The 27720-nt window shown below is 43.4% G+C and overlaps 1 protein-coding gene across 2 annotated transcripts in view; it reads left to right on the top strand.

Moving 5' to 3' along the window:
* Positions 1 to 27720, top strand: part of UVSSA (UV stimulated scaffold protein A) — a 98746-nt gene that overhangs the window by 64975 nt on the left and 6051 nt on the right. For both annotated transcript variants that reach the window (XM_039540725.1, XM_039540726.1), the window contains 3 exons: positions 15070 to 15253; positions 16675 to 16786; positions 24894 to 25083. In XM_039540725.1, coding sequence (XP_039396659.1) covers positions 15070 to 15253; positions 16675 to 16786; positions 24894 to 25083 — 486 coding nt within the window. The remainder of the gene's footprint in view (positions 1 to 15069; positions 15254 to 16674; positions 16787 to 24893; positions 25084 to 27720) is intronic.

The following is a 27720-nucleotide window of genomic DNA, read 5'->3' as shown; positions in this document are numbered from 1 at the left end:
CCAGCAACACTAGGACAGTTTACACCTGCACCTCAGAGATTTGTTTCTGACAGTCTTAAAGCCTATTCATAGCCCTGGCTTTTTTATTAATAACCTAGCATTCAAAGACTTCCTCCATTTTTTGCTCACATTGTAGCTCATGGGTATGCATCTGCTCTCTCCAAACAAGCAGGAGATTTCCATTTCCCTGCCAAAGAATGTATCAGTGTCTGCTGCAGAAATTGGCACTGAAGCACCACAAAACTGTAGGGCCTGTAAGTCCCACACTGGGTTAAAACAAGTAAAAGATTGGAAGTATGTGTGTGTTGCTAATCAAAAAGGTAAACTCTCATGGCCTCACTGGTATTACTTTGAGTTTGTTTTCTTACCAAAGCAAAACAGCTTAATCACAATTAGCTTTGTGTGGATATCTGTAGTAATAATGCTAGACAAACAAACCATAAATGCTGCAGCAGCATGAAGCCTGGGGGAATATCATCATCAACTTTTCCACATTTGTGCAGAAATATGGAACATCAGTTTCCCTGGCACAGGGTCTTTTGTTGTGCCTTACATTACAGATGATGGTGCTAACACATTTTCTCGTTCATACTGCACTTTCCAGAAGAACAGCAAACTTCATGTTTGGCTATTCTTCCCTAACTCGTTGATTTCTAATGCCTTCTTGGACAGAAACTCAAATGGTAATTGATTTCTTATTGTCTTTTGTTACGATTCATCCAATTTGATTTAGCTCACAGAGGTAACATTTGCAGAAAATAGCAATAGTAGTGGCAGTGTTTCTGTGCCCCAAATCATGTAAAACACTGCACAGACTTTGTGTTATTGAGAGGCAACGAGCAGTCACTATAGGGAGTGAAATTTGACACAGCATGATGCTTTAACACACTGCCTCCCAAGTGCATCCCATCCTATGAGGTGAATTCTTTAAAGTCTATAGAATGGTAAGGGTTTTCAGTAAAGCTTTAAGAAGTATTTGTCTCTGAGACTGCCCAAACAGTGGAAAGGCTTTATTTTACATTGGAAATGAGTTATTCAAGTCATAAGTGAAATCAAAAGCATATTTCACTGCCTGTCTGCCTAGTGCCCGTACTGTTTTTATTTTTATGCTTCCCAATAAAACAGAGGGCACACTTCTAAACCTTATAGCCCATAACTACAGATATGCCGATCTAACCAAAGATAATATAAGTAACTGCACACACATTATACCATTGACACCTGGGTAGAATATACTTGCTGAAAAAATTAGGATAGACATTGCCAGATCCTTTGACTTTATCTGTGGTAGAAATAAATACCTCACAAGATGCGTTGAAAAATAAAGGAGGGGATATGTGCAGCTTTTGTGTAGACTTGTCATTTTTTAAATCAGAGATAGAAAATCTTCAACCTTCAGCTGTTTCACTTTATAACTTGTTAATAACACTATTTTGAGTTTCTATAGGGAGATATAGGTGGTATATCTTGACTTTAGTAAGGCTTTTGATACTATCTCACATGACCTTCTCATAAACAAACTAGGGAAATACAGCCTAGATGGAGCTACTATAAGGTGGTTGCATAACTGGTTGGAAAACTGTTCCCAGAGAGTAATAATCAGTGCTTCATGGTCAAGCTGGAAGGACATATCAAGTGGGGTCCTTCAGGGATCAGTTCTAGGTCCAGTTCTGTTCAATATCTTAATTAGTTATTTAGACAATGTCATAGAGAGTACACTTATAAATTTTGCAGACAATACCAAGCTAGGAGGGGTTGGATTAAAATTCAAAATGATCTGGACAAACTGGAGAAATGGTCTGAAGTAAATAGGATGAAATTCAATAAGAACAAATACAATCAGTTGCACACACACAGAATGGGAAGTGACTGCCTAAGAAGGAGTACTGCAGAAAGGGATCTGAGGGTCATAGTGGATCAAAGGCTAAATGAGTCAACAGTGTAACATTGTTGCAAAAAAGCAGACATCATTCTGGGATGCATTAGCAGGAGTGTTGTCCCCTCTACTCTGTGTTGATACAGCCTCAACTGGAGTATTGTGTCCAGTTTGGGTGCCACATTTCAGGAAGGATGTGGACAAATTGGAGAAATTCCAGAGAAGAGCAACAAAAATGATTAAAGATGTAGAAAACATGACCTATGAGGGAACATTGGAAAAAAAATGGGTTTGTTTAGTGTGGAAAAGAAGACTGAGAGGGGACATGGTAACAGTTTTCAAGTACATAAAAGGTTGTTACAAGGAGGAGGGAGTAAAATTGTTCTCTTTAACCAGTGAGAATAGGACAAGAAGCAATGGGTTTAAATTGCAGCAAGAGTGGTTTAGGTTGGACTTTAGGAAAAACTTCCGAACTGTTACAGTGGCTAAGCACTGGGAATAAATTGCCTGGGGAGGTTGTGGAATCTCCGTCACTGGAGATTTTTAAGAGCAGGTTCAATAAACACCTGTAAGGGATGGTCTAGCTCACTCAACTCTGATCTAGTTCTGGTCTAGTTCTCAACTCACAGGCCATTTGCGGCCCTATCAGCACGTAGCTGTGGCCCATGTGACCGCCTCTGGGCCATACAAGTAGTATATATATTGTGAGGATGCATCCCACATAACACACAGAGAGCTCATATGCGGTCCACAATGGTAAATAGGTTGAGAACCACTGATCTAGATAATACTTAGTCTTGTTTTGAGTGCAGGGGACTGGACTAGAAGACCTCTCAAGGTCCCTTCCAGTCCTGCAATTCTATGATTCTATGAGATTGTGATTATCAGGAAGCTAATTTTTAATGGTTGTTTAATTTAGTCAGCAGCTGATGTACATTAGTCTTTTCTCAAGGAGGCTACTAGAGTGGACTCAACAAAGAAGTTGGATTAAACTTTATTTTCAAAAAATATCCTCAATATTTAGCCCAATGACAATAGCCCATTAAGCTCTTATAAGAACCTTACATTCAATATATTCTTTCCTCCCTCTGTATGTGGAACTCCTATTAATACCTCAGTTATTTACCTGGATTGAGGACCGATTGTCTCTTAGTGCATTGGTTCTTAAACTGTGAACTTTGGAGTTCTTCTTTGAGTGCTTGTTCATGTTGATTCCAACCAGGTGTGTGCGCGTGCACATGCACGGTAGCTAGAAGACTTTCCCCCTAGCAGCATCCGTTAGGTTGGATTGGGTGCCCCCCGGAGTTACACCTTCATGGCGCTCAATATAGAGCCCTGTCGACTCGCCACCCTCTCAGTTCCTTCTTACCGCCAGTGACGGTTAGCTGGAATGTCCCTGTGCTCTTGTCTTGACAAGCACATTTAGCAGTTTCTTACATTGTTCTCCATTAGTTGTCCATTGTTTGTTAATAGTTAGTAGTTTGTTAGTGTTAGATAAGTTTCCTTTTTTGGGGGGAGGAGTCCCCTTCTACACTTTCCTGACACCGGGGCATGCCGAGGTCTCTGGGCTTCAAAACCTGCGGCAAGTATATGCCCAGAAGCAATCCTCACACCTCATGTCGAAGGTGTTTGGGAGAGGGCCATCAGAAGGATCGTTGTGCCATTTGTAACACCTTTCGGCCCAGGACTTTAAAAGATAGAGAGCAGTGCCTGAAGGTCCTGTTGATGGAGGCAGCGCTCCACCCCCAGTCCGACCCTGGGTCGATGGACCCTGCACCGAGTACCTCCTCCTCTGTGCGGCATGCCCTGGCACCATCAGCATGAGCATCGGTGTTGGGTAAGGATAAGGACTCACAGCACCATCCCAGCTCCACTCGCGGCTCACATGCCACACACAGACATCGTTCACAATCGCTGATGCCACAAAAGAAGAAGAGGCTTGAGGGGGTCACTCTCCCCCTGCTAGGCCTAAGGAGCCTGCCACTTTGAGACCCGAGTTGGGCCACACTAGTGCTACTCCACCAGTGATGGTCGTGCTGACTCCTGCCCGTGTGGAAGGGCAGTTGGGTCCGGACTCTCCACACTCGCTGAGGCTGAGCTGTGAGCTGCACCTCTTTTCGACACCAAAGGCGTTTGAGGCAGTCCAAGAACTGCTTCACCTCACGGCACCATTCTCTCCTCCCAAACAGGACAGGTTGCTGGCACCGGTTGTTCCCCAGGCTCCTTCAAGAGGAAAGCCCTCTATGATGGCCCGCTGATCTGACTCCAGTGCGCCACTCTCTGGCACTGGAGTACACCCAGCAGCCATGCTGATCCCCAAGCCCTCAGCGCGAAAGCTCAGTTCCTAGAAGTACCACTTCCCCGTGGTCATTGTTTTCAGACATCTCAGAGTCGGAGTCAGGCTCCTATTGGTCCCGGAGGAGTAGGAGCAGACGGTCCATGTCAACTTGGGATCGGCACCCATACCTATCACCGTGGCCTGCCCAGTGGCAGCCCCTGGCACAATGGCCCTTTTGGACTCCCTGGGCTTTTCATCAAAGCCAAGGTCACAGCCAAGGGTCTCATTCCAGGGTGACGTCGGTGGCCTTGGACTTGTTTGTACCCCCACTAGCACCGCCGGCACCGGCAGGGTCGGGGATAGGCCCATTACCACCCTGCGCTACCATCTCAACGCAGCTGGGCCCAGGAGAGGGACTCCGGTACCAGCAGCAATGGCAGTTCCAATGTCGAGGATGGCATTGGCGCAGATGGTACTTTTGGCACGAGCTGTGCCGGTGTCAGTGTATACAGCCCCTACATTGAGGGGCGCGACACCATCTGGGTCAGCACCAGCCCAAGAAACCCAGGTGCCATGGGACCCCTTGGGTGCGGAAGAAAGGGACCAGCCACCCCTCATGGGGGTCTCTTCCTCATCCTCGCCAGATGAGGCGTTGGCAGGCATGGCAACAGCCCTAGCCTTGGAGGACAACAGGGTTCTGCAGCACTTGTTGCGGAGGGTTACTCAGGGCCTGGATATTCAGGCGGAGGAGGTAGTGGAGGATGCAGATCCAGTGGTGGACTTCCTCGCCCCCTTCGGTCCTGCACGTATTGCCCTGCCCCTCATAAAGACCATCTCTGACATCACAAACTCTGTGGCAGACCTGAGCCTCGTTGCCCCCTACAGCTAAGGATGCTACTTTGTACCGTCCAAGGGTTATGAGCATTTATACACGCATCCCACATCTGACTCTCTCGTGGTTGATGCTGCCAACCAATGCGAGCGTCCGGGCTTCCAGGGACCCTCCCCGAAGAATCAGGAGGTGAAAAGACTTGACCTTTATGGGAGAAAGGTCTACTCAACTGGATGCTTACAGCTCTGCATTTGAGATCAGCAGGCCATTGTTAGCAGGTACTGCTTCAACACGTTTGGGGCAATGGCTAAATTTGTGGAGCTGTTGCCGCAGGACTCCTGCGCCGAGTTTTCGGCTGTCGTGGAGGAACGGAAGCTCATTTCTAGGGCTTCGCTACAAGCCGCACTGGATTTAGCGGATGCAGCTACTCAAGTCATGGCCACAGGCATAGCTATGAGGAGGGGCTCCTGGCTCCAAGTCTTGGGCTTGCCATACGAGGTCCAACAAACTATTCAGGACTGCCCCTTTGAGGGTTCGACTCTATTTTCCAAAAAGACACATAAAAGGCTGCATAGCCTAAAGGATTCGAGAGCCACACTCAAATTGTTTGGCCTCCATACTCTCGCTACACAGCATAAACATTTAGGCTGCAACCTCCTCCATGGTTCTACCAGCCGCAGAACCGTCAGGACAGCTCCCGGAGGAGGAACAAGAATGGCAGAAGGAGGCTGCATCCATCCTCATGCCAGGGCTCTGGGCAATCTAAACCACCCTCTTGGCCGAAACAGGCCTTTTGAAGGTGCGTTTGAGGACAGCGCACCAGATCCCCAGCTGGATTCACCCCACTGTACCTTCTCGTCCCAACTATCCCCTTTCTACCGTGCATGGTCCTGTATCACCTCAGACTGTTGGGTGCGCCACACAGTAGAGAGAGGATACTCCATCCAGTTCTGTGCTCTCCCGCCCTTCCATCCCTCTTCAGGGATACTTCTCACGAGCAGCTCCTTATCCAGGAGGTGCAGTTGCTCCTATCTCTAGGGGCAGTGGAGGAGGTTCCTCGGGAGCACAGAGGCGAGGGCTTTTACTCCCAGTATTTCCTTATATCGAAAGTCAAAGGCGGCCTCAGGCCCATCTTGGACCTGTGAGAACTCAGCAAGTTTGTGAAGAAACTCAAGTTCTGCATGGTCTCTTTGGCCTCAATCATCCCATCACTGGATCCAGCAGGCTGGTATGCTGCCCTCGACTTGAAGGACGCGTATTTCCATATCGCAATCATTCAGCCCCAAAGGAAGGTACCTAAGGTTTGTGGTGAACGGTACCCACTACCAGCTTAAAGTCCTTCCATTTGGCCTGTCAGCAGCATCTCGAGTCTTCACCAAGTGCATGGCAGTCGTCGCCGCGTTTTTGCGCAGGCACCAGGTACAGGTGTTTGCGTACCTCAATGACTGGCTGATCAAGAGCCGCTCCAGGACCGAAGTGGAAGCTCAGGTCAGATTCATCAGAGCCACCTTCGACAACCTGAGTTTCCTTCTAAACGAAGCAAAATCAACTCTGTCCCCCATCCAGAGGATAGAGTTTATATGGGGCAATACTGGACTTGACCCAAGCCGGGGCATACCTGCCAGAAGCATAGTTTCAGGCCCTGACAGATATAATTCAAGGCATAAGACAGTTTACCACCACCACAGCAAGAAACTGCCTGAAGCTTCTCGGACACACGGTGCCTGTACCTACATGGTGCGGCATGCCAGACTCAGGCTTCTCCCTCTTCAGTCGTGGCTCACATCAGTGTATATCGCCCAGCCCGGGACAGCTTGGACAGGTTCGTGACCCTGCCTTGCCCGGTCATCAACTCCCTCATCTGGTGGCTCGACCCTAAGGAGGTGTGCACAGCCGTCTCTCTCGCTAGTGATGGGCGCATCAGGCTTAGGCTGGGGAGCTCATCTGGGAGACCACAGGACTCAAGGTCTCTGGTGTCAGGCAGACCTGGCTCTCCACATCAACATCAGAGAGCTGAGAGCAATGTGCCTAGCATGTCAGACCTTCCGTGTACACTTAACGGGACATTGTGTATCAGTTCTGACAGACAATACAACAACAATGTTGTATATCAGCAAATGGGGGTGCATGCGCCTCTCCCCTGTGCCAAGAAGCCCTCATGCTGTGGGACTTCTGTGTGGAACATTCAATACACCTGCAAGTGTCGTACCTTCCTGGGGTACAGAATGAGCTGGGGGACCACCTCAGCAGGTTGTTTCATGCCAACGAGTGGTCCCTTCGCCCGGACATTGCATTCTCAATCTTCCAGAGGTGAGGCTTTCCCCAGATAGACATATTCGCTGTGTAACACAACAGGAAGTGCCAGCAATTCTGCTCCTTCCAGAATCACAGCCTGGGCTCCAGAGCAGAAGCGTTCCTCCTTCCATGGGGAGGCCATCTCCTTTACGCATTTGTGACGTTATTGATATAAACTGGGACCATATAGAACATGATTTGCAACCAAGGTCCTGTAGTGGCATCAAATCTTAGGTAAAGGGGGTCATATAAGGTGTCAAAGACCAGGTTATGGGTTGCTGGTTATGATTATGCTGTCTGTATGTATGTATCATTTTGTAGTTGAAGTTATAAGTATTGGCTCTGTACTGTCTGTACTTCAAACTTATGCTGTCCTTCTGGGAAACATCCCAGACAAGTTGGTGTTAGCTCTGCCTAGCCTGCTTGATGTCCCATTAAGGACCATCAGCTACACAATTGACCCATGGAGAGAAGGCAGACGCCTTGTGACTCAGCAAAGTATGCAGGGACTGGCCCATGTGACTCCAGACTCCATTTTGCTGTAATTTTCCACAGTAAGGACAAAGTGGTTCTTACACCTGGAAAAGCCTATATAAGGCTGATGCCTCATCTCCATCTGGTCTTCAATCCTGCTTCTTACCTCTGGGGGGACTTTGCTACAAACTGAAGCTCTTACACAAGGGACTGATGACCCATCCCAGCGGGGGATGTACTCCAGAGACTTGATTTGAACCTGCAGTTTATTCCATCACTGCTACAAGCCTGAACTAAGAACTTTGCCATTACTGTATGTAATTGTTTTCATTTAACCAATTCTAGCTCTCATCTCTACTTTTTTCCCTTTATGAATAAACCTTTAGATTTTAGATTCTAAAGGATTGGCAACAGCGTGATTTGTGGGTAAGATCTGATGTGTATATTGACCTGGGTCTGGGGCTTGATTCTTTGGGATCGAGAGAACCTTTTTCTTTTATTTGGGTGTTGGTTTTTATAACCATTCATCCCCAGGACGAGTGGGACTGGTGGTGATACTGGGAGACTGGAGTGTCTAAGGAAATTGCTTGTGTGACTTGTGGTTAGCCAGTGGGGTGAAACCGAAGTCATTTTTGTCTGGCTGGTTTGGTTTGCCTTAGAGGTGGAAAAACCCCAGCCTTGGGCTGTGACTGCCCTGTTTGAGCAATTGGTCCTGAATTGGCACTCTCAGTTGGTTCCCGCCAGAACTGCCTCGTCACAGCATTTCCACCCATACCGCAGGTACTCTGCAAGATCTGGAGGGAACGAGCTCAAGTCACATTGATAGCACCAGCTTGACCCCGTCAGCACTGGCACACATCTCTCCAAGACATGTCCGTGGAGGCCCTGGTCACCCTTCCACTCTTCCCGGACCTTATGACACAAGATCAAGATCATCTTCAACATCCGAACCTCGAGTTGCTTCACCTCACAGCGTGGAAGCTCCATTGTTGAACCTGATGAAGCTTTCCAGTTCAGACCAGGTTAGACAAGTCCTCCTTGGCAGCGGGAAACCCTCTACGAGAGCCACCCTACCTTGCCAAGTGGAAGAGATGTTCAATCTGGTTGGTGCAGCACCATTCGTCCCTGTCGCTAGCCTCATTGCCACTCATTCTGGACTAATCTCCTCCATCTGAACCAGCAGGGGCTTTCATTATCTTCAATAAGAGTTCACTTAGCCGCCATATCGACCTTCCATCCAGGCGCAGGGGTCTGCTCGGTGTTTGCTAACCCTATGGTCAGCCAATTTTTAAAAGGACTCGACAGACTGGACCCTCACAGCTGTCAGCCTATTCCCACCTTGGAACCTCAACCTGGTCCTCTTTAGGCTCATGGGACCACCATTTGAGCCATTGGTGACATGCTCCCTGCTCTACCTTTTTTACCAGGTGGCATTCCTGGTAGCGATAACCTTGGCCAGAAGGGTGTCTGAGCTCAGGGCCCTAATGTCCGAGCCTCCCTACACCCTGTTTTATAAGGACAAGATTCAGCTCAGGCCTCCTCCTGCTTTCCCCCCAAAGGTTGCATCGCAGTTTCACATTAACCAGGACATTTTCCTCCCGGTGTTCTACCTTAAGCCTCATTCCAGCGGCAGGGAACTGAGACTCCACTCTCTGGATAACGACAGGGCACTAGCCTTTTACATCGAGAGAATGAAACCATTCAGAAAATCGGTCCAGTTATTCGTAGCAGTGGCGGACAGAATGAAAGGTCTGCCGGTATCATCACAATGCATCTCATCATGGTTAGCGTCCTGTATTCATGAGTGCTACAACCTGGCAGGGATTCCCACCCCTCCAATCGCAGGGCAGTCCACCAGAGTGCAGGCTTCATCAACAGTGTTCCTGACTCAGTTCCCACTCAGGAAATCTGCAGAGCCATGTCCTATGTGATAACCCAGCAGGCCAGAGATGATGCAGTCTTCGGACGAGCAGCGCTCCAATCAGTGGAAGACTCTGACCCCACCACCTAACCTTGGGCTTGTAAGTCACCTGATTGGAATCGACATGAACAAGCACTCGAAGAAAAAATGGTTACTCGCCTTCTCATAACTTTTGTTCTTCGAGATGTGGTGTTCATGTCCATTCCAATACCCACCCTCCTACCCCTCTGTCGGAGTAGCTGGCAAGAAGGAACTGAGGAGGTGGTGGGTCAAGAGGGCTCTATATTCAGCGCCATGAAGGTGCAACTCCAGGGGGCTCCCAGGCTGATCCAATGGATGTTGCTAGGGGAAAAATCTTCCGACTACCATGCACGTGCGCGCCTGCACACCTGATTGGAATGGACGTGAACAACACATCTCGAAGAACAACACTTACGAGAAGGTGAGTAACCGATTTTTCTTCCAGGTAGTCAATGTGCCTATTTTCATTCCACCGGTGATCCCCACTGCCTTAGAAAATTTCACTAGTTACATGCATCCATTTTCAAGAAGAGTTCCCTTTAGATTGCATAGGAAATGACGGCTGCAATCCAAAATAAGCTCTTAAGTAACTGGGTGCTAAATTTCATGCAAATGAGCGATCCCAGTGAAGTTAATGGGACTATTAACATGCTTAAATGCTTTGTTAGACTGAGGCCTGGTTCTTCTAATACATTTAATTGTTTGTCATATAAATCTAACTATGATCAATCTTGCTGGCAACATCAAAATTGGAAGGGTAGCAAAAACACAGGCAGACAGAACCAAAACTGCCAAGTAACCTTGAGAAGTGGGGGCAGAAGGGCCTGCAGGCAGTGAGGAGAGATTTGCTATTAATAATTTTAAAGTTGAGCTCCCTAAAAAATAAAAAAAATAAAATAAAAAAAGAGGAAGTAAAGAGCACAACTAAAAATAGGATGGGAGTGGACATAGCCAAGTGGCCGCCCCCTTTGCACTGAGGTGAGTTTATTTTCATCTTGTCTCTTTAACATTCTCCTAATATTAGTTATTCATGTAACCAAGCATTTGCAGAGACGATGGTCAATTGGAATTGAGCATCCAGGTGGTCCATTAAAGGACTTCTATCCTACAAAGTTATACACAACCAAAAATAAAAAAAAATTGGAAATCCACCACCTTCATGTACTGCATAGGGAACATGCAGCTAAACAAAATAACCCTAATTTTCAATATTCCTTTGTTCTTTTCTCACTTGCCTGCAAATATAGTTGTGAAAGAGTTGCGGGGGGAATAGTTTATAAGGGCATAGTAAATGGAAGTGCTTATGGCTATGCAGACGTCAGTCCATTATTTAAGCTCAACTCCCTAAAATGTACCAGGCATCTTAAGGAAATCTACAAAGAGGAAAACAACAGTTTTATTACATTGAAAAATACTGGATACAGATCTTTTTTGGAGGGGTCAAGTTAAAATATCAAATGAGGCTGTCTCTCGTATACGGAAAAGTTGGACCATATGCATATCATGAGTACCTCTTTACTCTAGCATGAATACAAATATTTGATAATTTTAGGGAAAAAATCAGACCACCAGGGGGCATTAGAATTTTGCTGCAGGTTTATGTAAGGCTACTTTGTGTGTAGCAATCTAAAATATTAGTATGCCTTTTTTAGGGATCCTGTCACTTCATTGTGCCTTTATAAAACTGTTGATACAGAGCATGAAATGAGTCCTATTTTAGGGAATTAAAAAAAAAATCAAGCACAGCAGAATTAATCAAACTTACTATATTTTATTATCCATCACTTTACAGCCCCACTACATCATTTGAAAAGCTAAAAAATACTTTCTTTTTCAAGAGTTTCACTAAAATATTTATATATTGTAAAGGGTCTTTTCTTGGAATGGTTTTTGAACAGTGAGAGTATAAAGACATTTTTGTCATTGTAAATTACGAGACACATAGAATCATAGAAGATTCGGGTTGGAAGAGACCTCAGGAGGTCATGTAGTCCAACCCCCTGCTAAAAGCAGGACCAACCCCAACTAAATCATCCCAGCCAGGGCTTTGTCAAGCTGGGACTTAAAAACCTCTAAGGATGAAGATTCCACCACTTCTCTAGGTAACACATTCGCGCTTCACCACCCTCCTAGTGAAATAGTTTTTCCTAATATCAAAACTAGACCTCCCCCACTGCAACTTGAGACCATTGCTCCTTGTTCTGTCATCTGTGATCACTGAGAACAGCCTAGCTCCATCCTCTTTGGAACCCCCCTTCAGGTAGTTGAAGGCTGCTATAAAATTCCCCCTCCCACACTCTTCTCTTCTGCAGACTAAATAAGCCCAGTTCCCTCAGCCTCTCCTCATAAGTCATATGCCCCAGCCCTCTAATCAGTTTTGTTGCCCTCCACTGGACTCTCTCCAATTTGTCCACGTCCTTTCTGTTGTGGGGAGCCCAAAACTGGACGCATTACTCCAGATGTGGCCTCATTAGTGCCAAATAGAAGGAAATAATCACTTCCCTTAATCAGCTGGCAGTGCTCCTACTAATGCAGCCCAATATACTGTTAGCCTTCTTGGCAACAAGGGCATGCTGTTGACTCATATCCAGCTTCTCGGCCACTGTAATCCCCAGGTCCTTTCCTGCAGAACTGCTGCTTAGCCGGTCAGTCCCCAGTGCATGGGATTCTTCCATCCTAAGTGCAGGACTCTGCAGTTCTCCTTGTTGAACCTCATCAGATTTCTTTTGGCCCAATCCTCCAATTTTTCTAGATCAGCCTGGACCCTCCAGCATATCTACCTCTCCCGTGAGGTTTAGTGTCATTGCGAACTTGCTAAGGGTGCAATCCATCCCATCATCCAGATCATTAATGAAGATGTTGAACAAAACCAGCCCCAGAACCGACCCTGGGGCACTCCGCTTGATACCGGCTGCCAACTAGAATCTAGCTGTTAATCACTACCCATTGATCCCCATGATCTAGCCAGCTTTCTATCCACCTCACAGTCCATTTATTCAATCCATACTTCTTTAACTTGCTGGCAAGAATACTGTGGGAGACTGTATCAAAAGTTTTGCTAAAGTCAAGATATATCACGTCTTCCGCTTTCCCCATATCCACAGAGCCAGTTATCTCATCGTAGAAAGCAACCAGGTTGGTCAGGCATGACTTGTCCTTGGTGAATCCATATTGACTGTTTCTGATCACCTTCCTCTCCTCCAAGTCTTACTACAGTGAATGTTGAAGCTAGTCTTGCATTATAAAACTGATTTGGATTCATCCCCCTAATATTGCCACAATTAAATGAATCCAATTGTTATATGCCAGTTTCTGAATCATATGAGGCAATTCTTATGAGGAGTTTGTAAAATAGGAAGATTTAAAAATTAAGTTTCACCACAACTGTAAAATAATTTTTAGCCTAGAAATGCTGAGCCTAATTCTAATCTCACTTATGCTAGTGTAAGTAGTAACTCCACTGTAACCAACGAAGTTGAAAGCTGGTATGAGATCAACTTCAAGTCCTCCAAATTTGTTCTAATATTTATTAGGGATGACTCATTTGGGGCCCAGTTCAAAAAACACTTAAGCACATTGACTTCAGTGAGACTTAAGCACATGCATAAGTGTCTTTCTGAATTGAGACCTTAGTTATAAATAAAAGTGTCTTCCTCATATATTAGACTATATGGAGTCTACAAAGTGCAGAGGGCTTCATTGCTGGGGAGTGACAGACAGAGAACCACATGAGTGGGAGGAATAGGATGGAGGGAGACAGAGCCACGCGGAGGCCAGTTATGGGAGTGATTGGGAAGGAGAGAACCACGTGGAGGTGACTACAAGTGCACAAATAAAGTGGATGTAAAATGTCCTTGGCTGCCCAATATGTACATAAATTCCTTATCAAGACCTCCTTCATTCAAATATTTCCATCTTGTGTGCAAGGTGCGATGGATATGAGAGTTGTGAGCAGAATGAAGGTTCTTTGGGATCACTGAACTTAGGGTGACAAGATGTCCTGATTTTATAGGGACAGTCCCAATATTTGGGACTTTTTTTATATGGGCTCCTATTACACGCACCCACCATCCCCCAATTTTCCTATCCTGATTTTTCACACTTGCTATCTGGTCACCCTAACTGATCTGCATATTTCTGTCTTTTTAAGACATTGCCTTAAAACTCTTTTTCCGGTCTTTCTAATATTTTGTGTTTTTTGAGAATACTACATCATTCAGCACATAGATCCTCCCTCTCCTTAAGTAATAGATGTTTACTGCCTTTGCTCCAGGGTAATAAAGGGGTTTTGGGGTGGGGGTTGTTGGGGTTTTTTTGGCCTGGAAATAGTTCTGCTTTTCATACAATGACTATTTTTCATGAGATCTCTCTAGTTTTAAAATAAGTTTTCAGTATATTGCTTTTAATTTCCTGAAGAAACTTCCTGTAAATACTTGTTAGCTCATAACAAGGTCAAAAAGAAGAGTTAGCTATTGAACGTAGAAGAAAAATTGCTACAAAGTTCAGTTGATAGTTGGCTCTGTTCCATAGTCTACAGTATACTGCAGTCTATCGTCACTCCAGACCCTGCTCCTTTGCTGCTAATAAAGAGCAAAACGAAAAAGCCTGAGAGCATACACTGAACAGTAGCTTAACTGTTTGTCTTACTTTATTTTACCTCATCTGCTACACAGTAAGGTTATCGAGATAAGGTTAGTGTTGACCATGGCATTTATTTATTTTAAGCAGTTTTTGGCCCACCTTGACTTCTAAAGCCAAGTCGCAACTGAAATTACAACGGTGGGCAGAGGCAGACTAGGGGTTTATGGGGCCGTGAGCCAGAGCAACTGGGGGCCCCTCCCCACCCCTTCTTCCTGCAGTTCCCCTCATCCCTCCAGCGCTCCTGCCAGGGAGCAGAGTCAGGGTGCAGGAGTGCCCCCAATTGGCCGGGGCCCCTGGGCACGGGCCCCATTGGCCTAGTGGCTAATCCGCCACTGGGTGTAAGGTGATAATATTAAATGGGAAATTGGGGAAGACCAGTTGTTTGGAAATGAAGGACACCAGTCAGTCAAGCTTCCACAACATTTTAAGAATGTCTACACAACATAGCAGTTATCACTAGTTGTAGAGCCCTAGATTATTATAATTCATTAATATATCTCTGTGTGTACAAGGAGGGAAAATTTTAACAGCCTACCAGCTTGTAAAAACTTAATTTTTTTCTGAGAGAAGTTGTTGTTAAAGACTAATATACATGTGTTTTTTTAAGTGCTCTTCTGCCTACTTAGCCCAATTCTTAGCCAGCTGATTCCCTTGGGGTTGTATAGGTTCACAGTAAGTACAGAACTTCGTTTATGGGCAAAAAGGTATACCTTTGTTCTTTATTTTGCCAGATTTTCTTCTCAACATCGATTTTGGGCACCCAATGAAATGGAGGAAGAAGTGGAAAACAAAGAAGTAGCCGAAATGTTGAAAAGTAGATGCATAACTTTTTCTGGCAAGTTTGAACCGGTGAAACATAAATGTCGAGCGCCTATGCCTGATGGGAGACTATGTGAAAGACAAGATAGGGTTAAGGTGCGCACTTAATATCATAATTTCTAGAATATGCCATACAGAGAAAGGTCTCATGAAAATATTTGTTCAGGAGTTTACATCTCATTGCAAACAAGGCTAAAGTGAGTGAAAATTCATGTTCAAAGAAATCTCCACTTGGTTAGCTCAGCTAGGCATCTTTATCTTGCACATGGGAAGCACATTGTTCTAAGAGAAAATTGTAAATGATGTTTTGAAATGAGCTTTTAAGTATATTCGGCATTGCTCCATCTACTTGTGTCTACAAAGTTGCAACAATATGACTTCATTTATGATGAATGTCTCTGGGTCCAATGTCATAAATCACAAATAAGTGTCTACTTTAGCAATTGGGGGAAGTATTTTTATTTATAGGGCACTTAGTTTAAAAATCAAATATTTAATGCAAGGTTTCCTTATCTTTGCTATAAATAAAAGCTTACATTATATTAAAAAATGGAAATTGGGTTTTAAAATTTACTTTTCACACTTTCTGCTGTTTGTTTGCTGTTTTACATTTCTGTCCATTTGGATAATGAAAATAGACTGATTTCACTTTTTTTGTGGTAATTTCTACTCTGTTACAGTTGCAGGGTTTCATTTCAAAAATGTTATATTTGAGTTCCAAAACATTGCAGGGAATATTTGTTTAATAGGAATGTATGTTAAATGTTTGTGGTATGGAAAAGTTTAGCTACTGTAATTTAAAAAAAAATCAAGAGCTATTTCTGCTGCACATACTGTAGTATCTGAGCATCTGACAAGGAAACAGCGCCCAGTAGTTGTTTGCTGGGTGGTTCTTCCTTCTCCTCATTCAGTGCAGGAGTGTGTTTGATATTAGTGGCTTTTTCAAAACATTATAATCCTTATTGTTGAGGGGACAGCAAAGAGATGGGCTTTTATGAGAGATTAGTTTTTTTATAAAAGCATAATTTTATAAAACTTAAATTATTGGATAAATTTGAACAATGTTTCCTTAACATTAAACATTTTGCTTGACTATTACATACTGTGTTTGCCATTATTAAAGGGTGTGAATGGGTTGAAATATTTAAAATGGAATTCCTACATGTTCAGGGATTTAGCTTTAAAAATACAAATACAGAATTAAAACCCTGGTTCCAGAGATGACAGGGCAGCATTCTGTCTGTTAAAAGGCCTATTATTTATTGCTGTTGTACTCGGAGTTCATTTCATTAAGGGCTCAATCCTGTGAGGCTGTGAGTGCCTTTAACTCCCACTGAAGTCTGTTTATGGTTTCAGTGGCAATTTAGGGCTCTCAGCACCTCATAAGAGGTGCTAATAATCCAGTCCAATATGCCAGTACAAAGTGTATAATTTAATTCCAAGAATTGACTACTAGCAACATGAGATTACATAGAAATGTTTATTTTCTAACTCGTGTCATTTTTTCCTTCCCTCAGTGCCCTTTCCATGGGAAGATAATCCCTCGAGATGACTCTGGGAATCCTGTTAATCCAGAGGACAAAATGAGAGAAGAAAAGAAGAGGTTTGAGAAGCAGGCAGAACAGCCAGGTTTGTGTGAGAGATTAATTGGAAAGGTGTCATAAAGTGTTTGAGGGAGCTGAGAGGTTCACTCTGAACATAAGCATAGATATTGAGGGTGCTTTTTTACTATATCCATTCACTGAAGTAATCTTGCTTTGTAGTCATAACTTGATACTGTAACAGACAAGGATTTGGAAGAAAACTATGCAAGATATGATCAGTGTGACCATAATTCACTGAACAACAAAACTGTTATCAGGCCATCATGTTAGCTACGTAATGCTGAGCTGATGCTAGAAAACAAGGTTAAAAGTAAGGTTTTGGGTGTCACAGTTTTTTGGGTTGTAGAAACATCGGCCCAAGACTGTCAAAAGCAACTGTGATTTTTGGCTGCCCAGCTTGAAACAGAAAGTGCTGAGCACCTAACACCTGAAAATCAGGTCCCTGGAGGGTGTCACAAATTGGGCACCCAAAAATAACTAATTCTTCCTCAAGTTGTGTCCCTATGGGTGCTCCACTGTAGGTGTTTTTGCATCCCTCCGCTGCTGATCAGAGAACTTGGTAGCAATGCCAGTTCGGCCTGAACATGAGCTGTCCCCCTCCTTGTGCTCTGCCACAAGTCTAGCCAGCATTGCCTGGGTAAACCCTCCTCAGTTCCTTCTCAACTGCCCGTGGCCACAGACAGAACTTTTAGCTGTCTATCAGATTAACAACTCTCTAAATACCTGTTCATCATTCCTTTTAGTTTCCTTTCTGACTATTACTTAGTTTTGCTTTGAGTTTTTCCTTTTGTTCCTTTAAAAAAAAATTTAAAGAATGTTTTTAATTTTAATTTCAATTTTTATTCACCTCTTCCTCTTTCCCTTGTCCGTGGACCATCCCAGGACAGGGTATGCCCAGTTCACCAGGCTTTGAAAGGTATCTCAACTGCAAAGAAGCCATCTTGGTGATGAACGGACATTTGCATTGTGTCCGTTGCCTCCTGGAGGTTCCCCAGAAGTGTGGTTTATGCCACAGTTGAAACCATGGTCCCAAAAGGACAGAGAGCTGAGGCTTTAACTGTCTTCTAATGGAAGCAGCTCTCCAACTGCCTTCAGACCCACCTTAAGATTCACCACAGCCCTCTATGTCCAAAGGAAGTGAGCCTAAAAAGGCAACAATCAGCCATTCACATAAGGCTTCTAAAAAGAGAGTCCTCAGAGCAAACCCTGAACCAGCCCAAAAAGATCACCAACTTGTTCAGTATCATTGGTACTGATGGCACTGAAGCCGTCTCAATGAGCACATTGGACTGCCTAAGGGACCCAATGGCCACAAGCAATGAAACATCAGTACTGACTGGGCGAGGCAAAGACCTTGCCTTGGGGAAGATTCCATTGGTGCAGACGATGACGTCAGTACTGTCAACGTATTTCAAACACAGTTGGATCGTTTAACCAAACTACATCACCAACTCCATCAATACAATTGTCCTGGCATTAACAACCACCACTGGTACTGGTATCTATGACATCACAAGACTTCAGATACTCGAGAGACCTCACAGTGTCTCATGTTCCTGAGTTTCTTCTACTCAGTACCAAGGTCCCGGTACCAAGTTTGCCTTGAGCTCCAGATTCCCCTTTGACATCAGGCTGTGCAGCCCCAGTCTCCAGTGGGGAGTCAGATAATGAGCAGGAGGAGGTAGTCTCCCATCACTCCTTTCAGTACCTTATTGTGCCCATTACCAATCTGGACCTCCCTCGCCACACCGTCAATCTGACCCTCAGCCTCCCTGGGATGGTCAAGCATGGTACCAACCACTGGGACCCTTCCCACCATATCAATGGCATTATTGGGATCCATGGCAGGCATATAGACATCATGCCTCCCGACGTTCTAGTATGGCCCACCAAGAACCTATGATGCACCCTCTCTCTGCCTCTGTATCCAGAGCCTCCTGAAGAGATGAAGGAAGAAAAGAAAGTCAACACTGAGGAAGAGGTTATGCCTCAGACTAACATCTCATCTTCCTTACCAGATGAGGCAGTGATGTCCCCTCCACCATCATTAGCGGATGACTTTAAACTTTTTCAAGACCTAGCTCAGAAAGTGGCAAACACACTGCAGTTTCCACTACAGGAGGTTACAAAATCACACCATAAATTGCTGGACATTCTCCACTCCTCTTCCTCCTCAAGAGTAGCTCTTCCCATCAACAAGGCTCTCTTGGACCCAGACAAAACTATATCGCGAACGTCTGCATCGGCCCAGCCAACCTGTAACCAGACTGATAAGAAATATTATGTACTAGTGAAGGATACAATTTATTTTCTCCCATCCACCCCCTAATTCGATAATTGAGGAAGTGGTAAACTCCAGAGGTCGACAACATCTGAAATCCACCCTTTATAATAGGGTTTGGAAACACCTCGACCTATTTGGGAGAAAAGCTTATTCTTCCGCCACGCTTCAATTCCACATCACAAATTACCAGGCCTTAATGGCAAAATATGACTATCAACTACTCAAAACTCAATTCCTTTATTGAACAGCTTCCAGAATCTCACAGAGATCAATTGAGAGCCATCTTCAACAAAGGAGAACTGGTAGCCAGGACAACACTTTAATCAGTGCTCGACACAGCTGATACGGCGGTATGTTCCATCTCCACTGCCGTTGTGGTGCAGCAAGCCTCTTTTTTCCTACTGGATCCCTGCCTCATTTAGTGCACACAATGGACAGTGAATGAGGCAGAAAGTTGTAAGAGGAGAGAGGCTGTTCTCTTGTGTTTAAGGCACTGGGCTGATACCTAAGGGAGAAGGAGCCTATTTCTTCCTCCTTCACTGAAGTCCTGTGTGGTGTATATGAAAGCCACACGTGCAAGGGGCCTGAATATTGTTGCAAGGGCAACTTTAGTTCTGGCATTTCATTGAGTGCTTGACTTTGCAACCACAATATTTTTTAATGTAGTTTTTAGAATAACTAAATACATTCATTTCATTGTATTGTATCACAGGAGTAGCCGTGCTAGTCTGGATCTGTAAAAGCAGCAAAGAGTCCTGTGGCACCTTATAGACTAACAGACGTATTGGAGCATGAGCTTTCATGGGTGAATACCCACTTCGTTGGACGAAGTCGGTATTCATCCATGAAAGCTCATGCTCCAATACGTCTGTTAGTCTATAAGGTGCCACAGGACTCTTTGCTGCATTTCATTGTATTGTTATTGTATGGTGCCTAGTCTAAAATCAATATTTTTAATGTTCCTCTTCTCACTCTGTGTGTGATGATATTTGTTTATTGCTTATACCCAGTAGCACTCACAATGGACTACACCCTTTCTATACAGATACGGTGCAACCCTCTTGAGGAGCTCACATTTTAAATACAGTTACACCATTTTCCTGGAAAATATTCAATGGCAGCTGTTCCTATATTTCTGATTAAAGCCAGCTAACGTTTCAACTGGAAGCAATACTGATTTGTAGCAGGTGCTACATATATGTACTGTGGTGATATCACTATAGCATCTACACCACTGTGGTATCATAAATACTGGTTCTGTGTTTTCATTGCCTTAGTGCAGGAATTTGGTATTTTCCTCCCAACTTCACATTTTTATTTACCCTCCCCAGGAGGAAAGTTTGCAAGGAATTCACCTCTAGTATAGTTATGCTTCTGTTTCTGCTTAGTAATACCAGAAATAGCACTTCTGAAACTGGAAAAGATTGTGTGCCTTGTCCATATGTATTCCTGATACGTTGGCATCTTATTTGAAGTGAGTCTGGAATCCAATGATTCTTCGATTGTTAGATATTATTAGTTCAGCCACTAGCCTCCCCTGGAAGTCTCTTTTCAAAGCATAAATAACAGTAATTGGCCATCATGACCTAATATTCAAAAATTGCTAACCAGCATAAAGGTGCATCTAAGTATAACCCAATAGCTCCGACTTGTGTATAGCAAGAGTGTGGTTATTTTGGTTTTTAAAAAAAGTTTTGACTTTTCTTATTTTAATTCTGGCAAAATCTACAGACAGAGAAAGGGAGTTATGTTAGTAGCTACTCTTGAGAGGCTAGTTTCAAACTAGAAACAGAACCTAAGGCCAGGCCTACACTCAAAAGTTAAGTCAACCCAGCTACATTGCTCAAGGGCGTTGTAAAATTCACACTCCTGAGTGACTTAATTAAGCCAACCTAACCCCGATGTAGACAGCGGTAGGTCAATGGAAGAATTGTTCTGTCGACCTAGATACTGCCTCTTGGGGAGGTGAATTAATTATGCCAGTGGGAGAACCCCTCTAATTGGCACAGGTAATGTCTATGCTAAAGTACTACAGTGGCACAGCTGTAACGTTTCAAGTGTAGACCAGCCCTAATGCTCTGGTGTAAAAAAATCACAAACTGAAAACTATTGATTTTTTTTTCTGTGAAATTGACATTCCTCTAGGCTAGACATAATACTGATTTTTATTACCGTGTCAGTGTGGCGCTGTTGGTAACACGCTCACCTCTGGCCCAGAAAGATGTGTGCTTGAGTCCCACTCCACTTCTGACATTACTTTGCTGCCCTACTGAATGCCATTTTTAAGCTGAAATGTCAATCTGAGCTCCCTTCTGCCCACCATTGTCTGCCTGTCTAGTGGGACGCTAAAGAAACTATGGCACTTAGTTTCCTGGCCAAAACTTCCATTCATTTAATTTAAAGAAAGTTTCTAATGTCTGTGTATTAACTGTTATTGAGCATATTTGCTCATTGGTCGTAGTATTTGGTTCATTAATTCTTGTCCATAGCTAAAGACTTTTAAATTAAGATCTGATGTATTGTTTTAACCAGTGTTTAAAAAGTCATGTCTTTCCTGCAAGTGACTTGTAACGGCATTACCAAGCACGTCAGTGTAGCTGTGAGGATTGTGCACATGTTCACAACACAAGGTAGTTTAGAGTCTAAAATAACCCACCTGATACTACACATACTTTGTTCTTACAGTTGGTACTGTGATTCCACACGTAAGTGACCACACATTGCAAAATGAGGATCAATCATGGTCAAGAGTGTAGTTCATTCACTGCACAAAGACCCTGAGAGTGTTGGGTGTTGCGGTTATGTACAACAACAGTTTGTGGGGGAGACAGGAATAGCATGCACCTATTCCACCTTCTCCAGTAGTCCTGTCCATTTCCTAACTAGGCTTGTAAGGCTGAAAGAACAGGGTGTTTAAGCAATGAGTGGCAGGTTTGTAAAGATGACAGTAAATAAGATGTTACTTTTTTGGGGCCAAGGAAAGGTGCTTCTAAAGTAATAAACACTTCCATTCCCTTGCCAAATTAAACTTTTTATTTTACTCTTAAGTACAAAATTGGTCCTTTTACTAGTAATTTCTAATACAGGCCAGAATCTAAAGACTTCCTGAGGGAACTAATCTGGTTCCTTTTATTTAAATGTATATAGATCTAATTAATGTTTGCTGCTTCTGATTTCAAGTGCATGAATTTGTAATGGGTACTCCCAAGAAGACTCTGCTTATCAGAAACTTTAGGCTAGCTCAGATCACGGGTTTCCTGTGTTCTTCACTCTACTGGAAGGTAGATTAATTTTTATCCCCATGTGACTGAATGGAAAAACAATTATGAAAAAGTAATATAGTCCATATGATAATGACCAGTGTGTGTCTTGGCAATACGGTCACTACTGAGATATTTAAAAAAAGTGAGGCTTGAACATTATTAAATTAAAACTTAGTTTAAAGTATTAGATTCTAGCCATATGTTCACAAAACGGTGCTTTAAGCTGTTTGGCCCTGAAACAATGAATCATGAGGGATTACACTGACCCGCTAATCTGCAGTGTTCATCCTTTTCCAATAGTTCGCACACAGGAGCAAATTAAGTGCCTATTTTTTGTGTCAACCCTGAAGAGTATCTGGTTTTTCAGCCCTTAGTGACTTGTTAACAAACAGGTATCAGGACAAGCTGGTGAAGGCAGGCCGCTGGCCAGTCAGATGTGAAATAGCATCTCTTTACTAACTACAGTATTGATTCCCGCCTACCCTTGCAAACTGTGTAATTTTCTTTTCCCTGCTGCTAAACTCAGTAACAATGTATGAAGAGCTTTAGGGGCCCATCAATGCTCAAAAAGGCTGCTCTTCCCTGGCATTCTATTGATTTTTCTCAAAGGCTTTTAAATTGCTCCTTCATTTTACTCAAATGCTCATTTCATCTCTACTGGATGCCGGCATTTTTCGTTGTGTTTAAACAATTGCTCCATTCACTGGGTTCCTAAACTGTGACGCCTTCTTATTACTGGGAGATAAACTGTTTAGACAGTTTTCCTTAATCTTGGATTAATCGTTCCTGTATCTGAATTGTGCTGCTATGTATTCCTTCACTTCAAAAAATAAACTCTGTGAAGTCTTCTGATCTATCAACTGTGTGGGTTCTATTTTCTCCCTCTATACTTCCCTTTCTCAGTTCGTTCCCAGCTCTGCTTTCTTCATCATTTTGTTTGTGCATAATTTTAATCTCACTCCGTTTTTTTGTGCATAAAATTGATAGGTTAGATCTATCCTTTCCCTGCATAGATGAGTTAATACTCCTGAGCTGTATCATTTTAATGCTGCTAAGAGGAATATGTTACCTCTGACCTACCTGAAACAGCATAATCTATATTTTTGTCATAGTTCTTGACCACTTAAGGTATACACATGAAATTATAGGCTTCTTTATTAATAAAATTTAGCACCTTTGATTTTTTTCAAAGCTCTGTACAAATGTTAAGTAAACCTAATGTCACCCTTGTGCTATTGCTATTCACAGATGGAGATTTTGATCAAGAAAGGTTAGGTGACAAACCCAAGACTACTTGACAAGTTATTGGCAGAGTGAGAACTAGAACTCTGGCGTTCCAGGATTCTAACATGTTAGTCAGTCTGCTGCTTTTCAAAATTATACTTGCACTTGTTTGTTTCCAATCCATAACTTGATTTTTCTATTTTAAGATTAATTTTCCCATGAATTTGAATTATTTTCAAATGTAGACTATGTTCCTTTTGCCCTGAGCAACACCATAATCCTACCTGTTTATATTACACTGACACCTACTGCCCCAGTCCAGGACGGGGCCCCATTATGCTAGACTCTGTGCCAAAAAGTAATGACAGTCCCTTCCCTAAGAGTTTATTTACAGTCTAGGTTACTTAGGCCTTTTCCTATTGTGGCACTTAATTGTAGTAGTGTTAACAGTTATTCTAGTTCTGAAACTTGTAAGGCTTTAATAAAATATCAACAGAAGTTTTTGACAGTGCTAAATTGACTCTAGTGCTGTTGTAGGAAGAAGAAAGTTGGATTTAGACAATTTAAATTTGGAGTGGTGGGATATTTCAGAAGTGAAGGCTTTTCCAGATTCAATATTGAGAGGATGAGAACAAGATCATATTTCTTTTCCTTAGAGTGTGCTATCAAGTCTGTCCGAAATTAGCTATGTATTTTGAAGTAATCTTACTTCCTGACTATGGAAATGCTATTGCATATCTAAGCAACCACTCTTCTCCAAACATGAAATATCCTGGGCACAATTTTTTTATAATTCATTTTTCCAAAATTTACTCTACATCATAAACTCGTGAGCTCAGACTGGCAGCTTCTTGTTAGATTAAATAATAATAACCTCAGTAAAAGCAGCAAAGAGTCTTGTGGCACCTTATAGACTAACAGACGTTTTGGAGTTAGTCTATAAGGTGCCACAAGACTCTTTGCTGCTTTTACAGATCCAGACTAACACGGCTACCCCTCTGATACTAATAACTTCAGTATTTAGGCTACTTCTCCCACGTGAAGTGCATTCCCTGGAATTCTGCTGTTGCTCTTTTACAAGAAGTTGACTTAGGCCTTACATCCAGAACTGTATTAGCTACCGCGGTTGATATTAGGAAGTATGCCCAATCATCTTGGCCAGGATTTCTTCCCAGAGATCTGTGCTGTAGACTAGTACGCTTGCACCCATTAGGCTATATAACTTAGATTTCAGACTACAATCCTTGCAGCAACATGGTTCTGCCCTCCTTGTGAACAGGCCCTAATACCACTGGAAACTCGCAAGTTTTAGATGGGATTGTCTGATCTTTAAAATGTTGGTTTTTTTCCTCTTTAAACAGAGTGGCAAGACCCAGAATTCATGAGAGAGGTTGAAGCAGCTACTGGAATAGATCTTGGATCCTCGAGATACAGTGGGAAAGGAAAAGGAGGGAAGAACAAAGGGAAGAAGAGGAAATATCCAAATCTGACAGACTTGAAACAGGAGGCTAATACTTCTCGTTCACGGCTGGGGAAGAAAGTCTTCAATAAGTAAGATAGTTACCTTATTTGAAACCCTCAACCCCCACTTCATTGCCTTTTTTAACATTTTGATTTTAGTAGCTGTTTCCACCTGAACAAGCAGCAAGGAAAAAGCCCTCACAGCTCGCTGCAGAAAAACGGTGCCTTCTGTCTGCCAGAGAGTGGGCGCATGGGACAACAATAAGCTAATGAACAGGGTTATTCCTCAGGGGAACACTTCACCACTGGCATTTATAAAACTGTATAAAGGCCATTTATAAGTCTTCTGCTTGCTTTCCTGGAGCCTCCTGCTGTGTGGCATTGTGCTTCCTCTCTAGAATGTACTTGCAAGATATATAGGATTTGAGAGAGAGAGTTTCAAATGACATGGGATAAATTTCTGTAGCCTCAGGTTCATAACCCAGAATTTGTGATGTAATTCTATAGTAAGTGGCCCAATACTTGTTTATAATTCAGTAGTTTAGATGTAATGTAAGTCTAAAAATAAGGGATGTCCCTCTTGGTACGAACAATTTAGAGGTGTGCTCAGGGGTAAGGGTGAACAGCATTGACCAGTAAAAGGGCCTATGTTTGAGCTGTTTTGCTTTTGCCTGCAGTGGAATCTTGGTGCTGGTTACTGGGCTGATCTCCCCCGACCTCTGACCACTTGCTAGGTTTCTGGAAGGCCATATCTTCTCTCTCGCCTCCCATGTTACCATCCCCCATACCTTCTTGACCTTAGAGTTGAACTTTGACCCCAGCTATACCTTAGCTGGACAAAGGTACAACATTTGTGATTTGGGACAAACTAGATCCTAGAGCGTACAACCAGACTCCATTCCTTCTCAGAGCAGTAGTTCAACTGGGAAGGGTTGTGCAGGGTGGCAGGAAGGAGGGTGGTAGCTGCACACCTATTAGCCGTCCCAGGCTGCACAAAGTGGTCAGTAGGCAAGGGTAAATGGTGAAGTTGAACAGTGATGGAGAAGAAAGTCAAGCTATAGAGTATAAATGGAAGTAAAAGACTAAAGGAAATGTGTCTCAAATGGTCTTCAATTTCTCTACTAGTCTTATCAAGGAGGGGAAAAAAGTGTGTCTCACACTGTTCTCCCTCCTTTGTTTCTTATGGCAGGCTGTCACACTGCTTTGCCGTTGCTCTTTTTTACCTTAGTAAAGAATTAGGCATTGGGGTCCACTAAAGGTGCAGTAAACCAGTTAGTAAAATAAGCAATTAAAGATAATTAAAGCTGTACAGATCTATGCAGTAAACTTAAACCTGTGCCTGTGTCACACAATAAATAAGAATTTGGTCCAAAGCAGCCAAGCCTGGGAGGAAAGGTTGGTTACTGATCTTCTCCCCTAAAGTCCTAGCTGACAAGAGACATGCTGGCCATTCAGGCACCCAGAATAAAACTACAAGTCGCCGCCGTTAGTTCTTACGCACTAGTATTCATCAGGCTCAGTAACTCTCCATTGTAATTGAAATGACATTATAGTCTGAAAAGTACTTGGTAAAAACAGAGCATTTCTCAACAGATCTGCCCCTGGCATGTATTCAGAGTTCTAGCTGCTTACTTCCCTGACACAAATAAATGTACTAGAGTTTATTCTTGTTAGCCCTAATAAGCCATTGCAGCTGTGGGAGAAGGAGCTGGAGCCTACTCCCGCAAGTTCTTATATATATATATATATATATATATATATATATATCTCCACAGAATCGTAAGCTGAATGTCAGTTATAGAATTGTTATTAGTGGTGATGATACAGGTCACAGAGAGAACTCAAGTTGACTTTCAGATCACAGGTTGTGTTTGCAGAGCTGGCAAAAACCTTTCAATTGGACAGCTGGGATCTGAAAATCACCAGCAAAACATGGAACCCGTTGATATTCTTTTACAGAGTCACTTTTTATGGGTTAAGACTTGGCTGAATTTTCCCCCTAAACTTCACCTTTTAAAAATATTACTCTGTGGCTGGTTTGTTTTTTAAACTTATAGCTAGTTTCGGCATTCTCACTCAAACTTCCTCCCCCAAAATCTTTCTTCACTTTTATAGCCCAAGTCCCATCTTCTTATGTTAGTAGCAGCACAAACATGAAGGGAGCTGAAGCATTGTGACCTGGGCTTCTACTGTTCTCATCCCAGCCTCCTGTTCAGGGACTTGGGGAAAAGCACCTCTGCTGTGCAAACCAGGTGAAAAGCTGGTGCAAGAGAGTAGCACACAGCTGGAGAGTTCAGTGCCAACCAGCAAGCAGTGAAGCTGAGCCTCCGTCCCCAGCCCAAATTCCTGTAATCCCCCAATGGGCCTTTGTTAATGCTTCTAGGGGGGGAATCTGCTGTGTCTCTCTCCCTTTTCCGAAGAAGTGAGAGTTGGAGAGTTTGCATGCCCTGCTGAGAGAGAGGCCTGGGTGGAGATTCACAATACTGTTTCCATTCCTCTCCCGTTTCCTCCAACCTATTGCATTCAGGCAGTCACTGCTGCCCTCTGGTGCTGCTGGGGCCACTTTTGCCATCTGCATAGGAAACTGGACAAGGGAGTATGGGCTGACACATTTCGCTTTAAAGAGAGCAAATTAGTCAGGGGTCCCAAAATAAGCAATGTGTGCATGGATGTGTGCGCATATATATATTTAAAGATTAAGATTAGTCATTTGTATATTATCACCTT

This window comes from Mauremys reevesii, linkage group 5, assembly GCF_016161935.1.
Source record: "Mauremys reevesii isolate NIE-2019 linkage group 5, ASM1616193v1, whole genome shotgun sequence".
NCBI classification, from domain to species: domain Eukaryota; kingdom Metazoa; phylum Chordata; order Testudines; family Geoemydidae; genus Mauremys; species Mauremys reevesii.
This window is presented reverse-complemented; position numbering and strand designations above follow the sequence as displayed.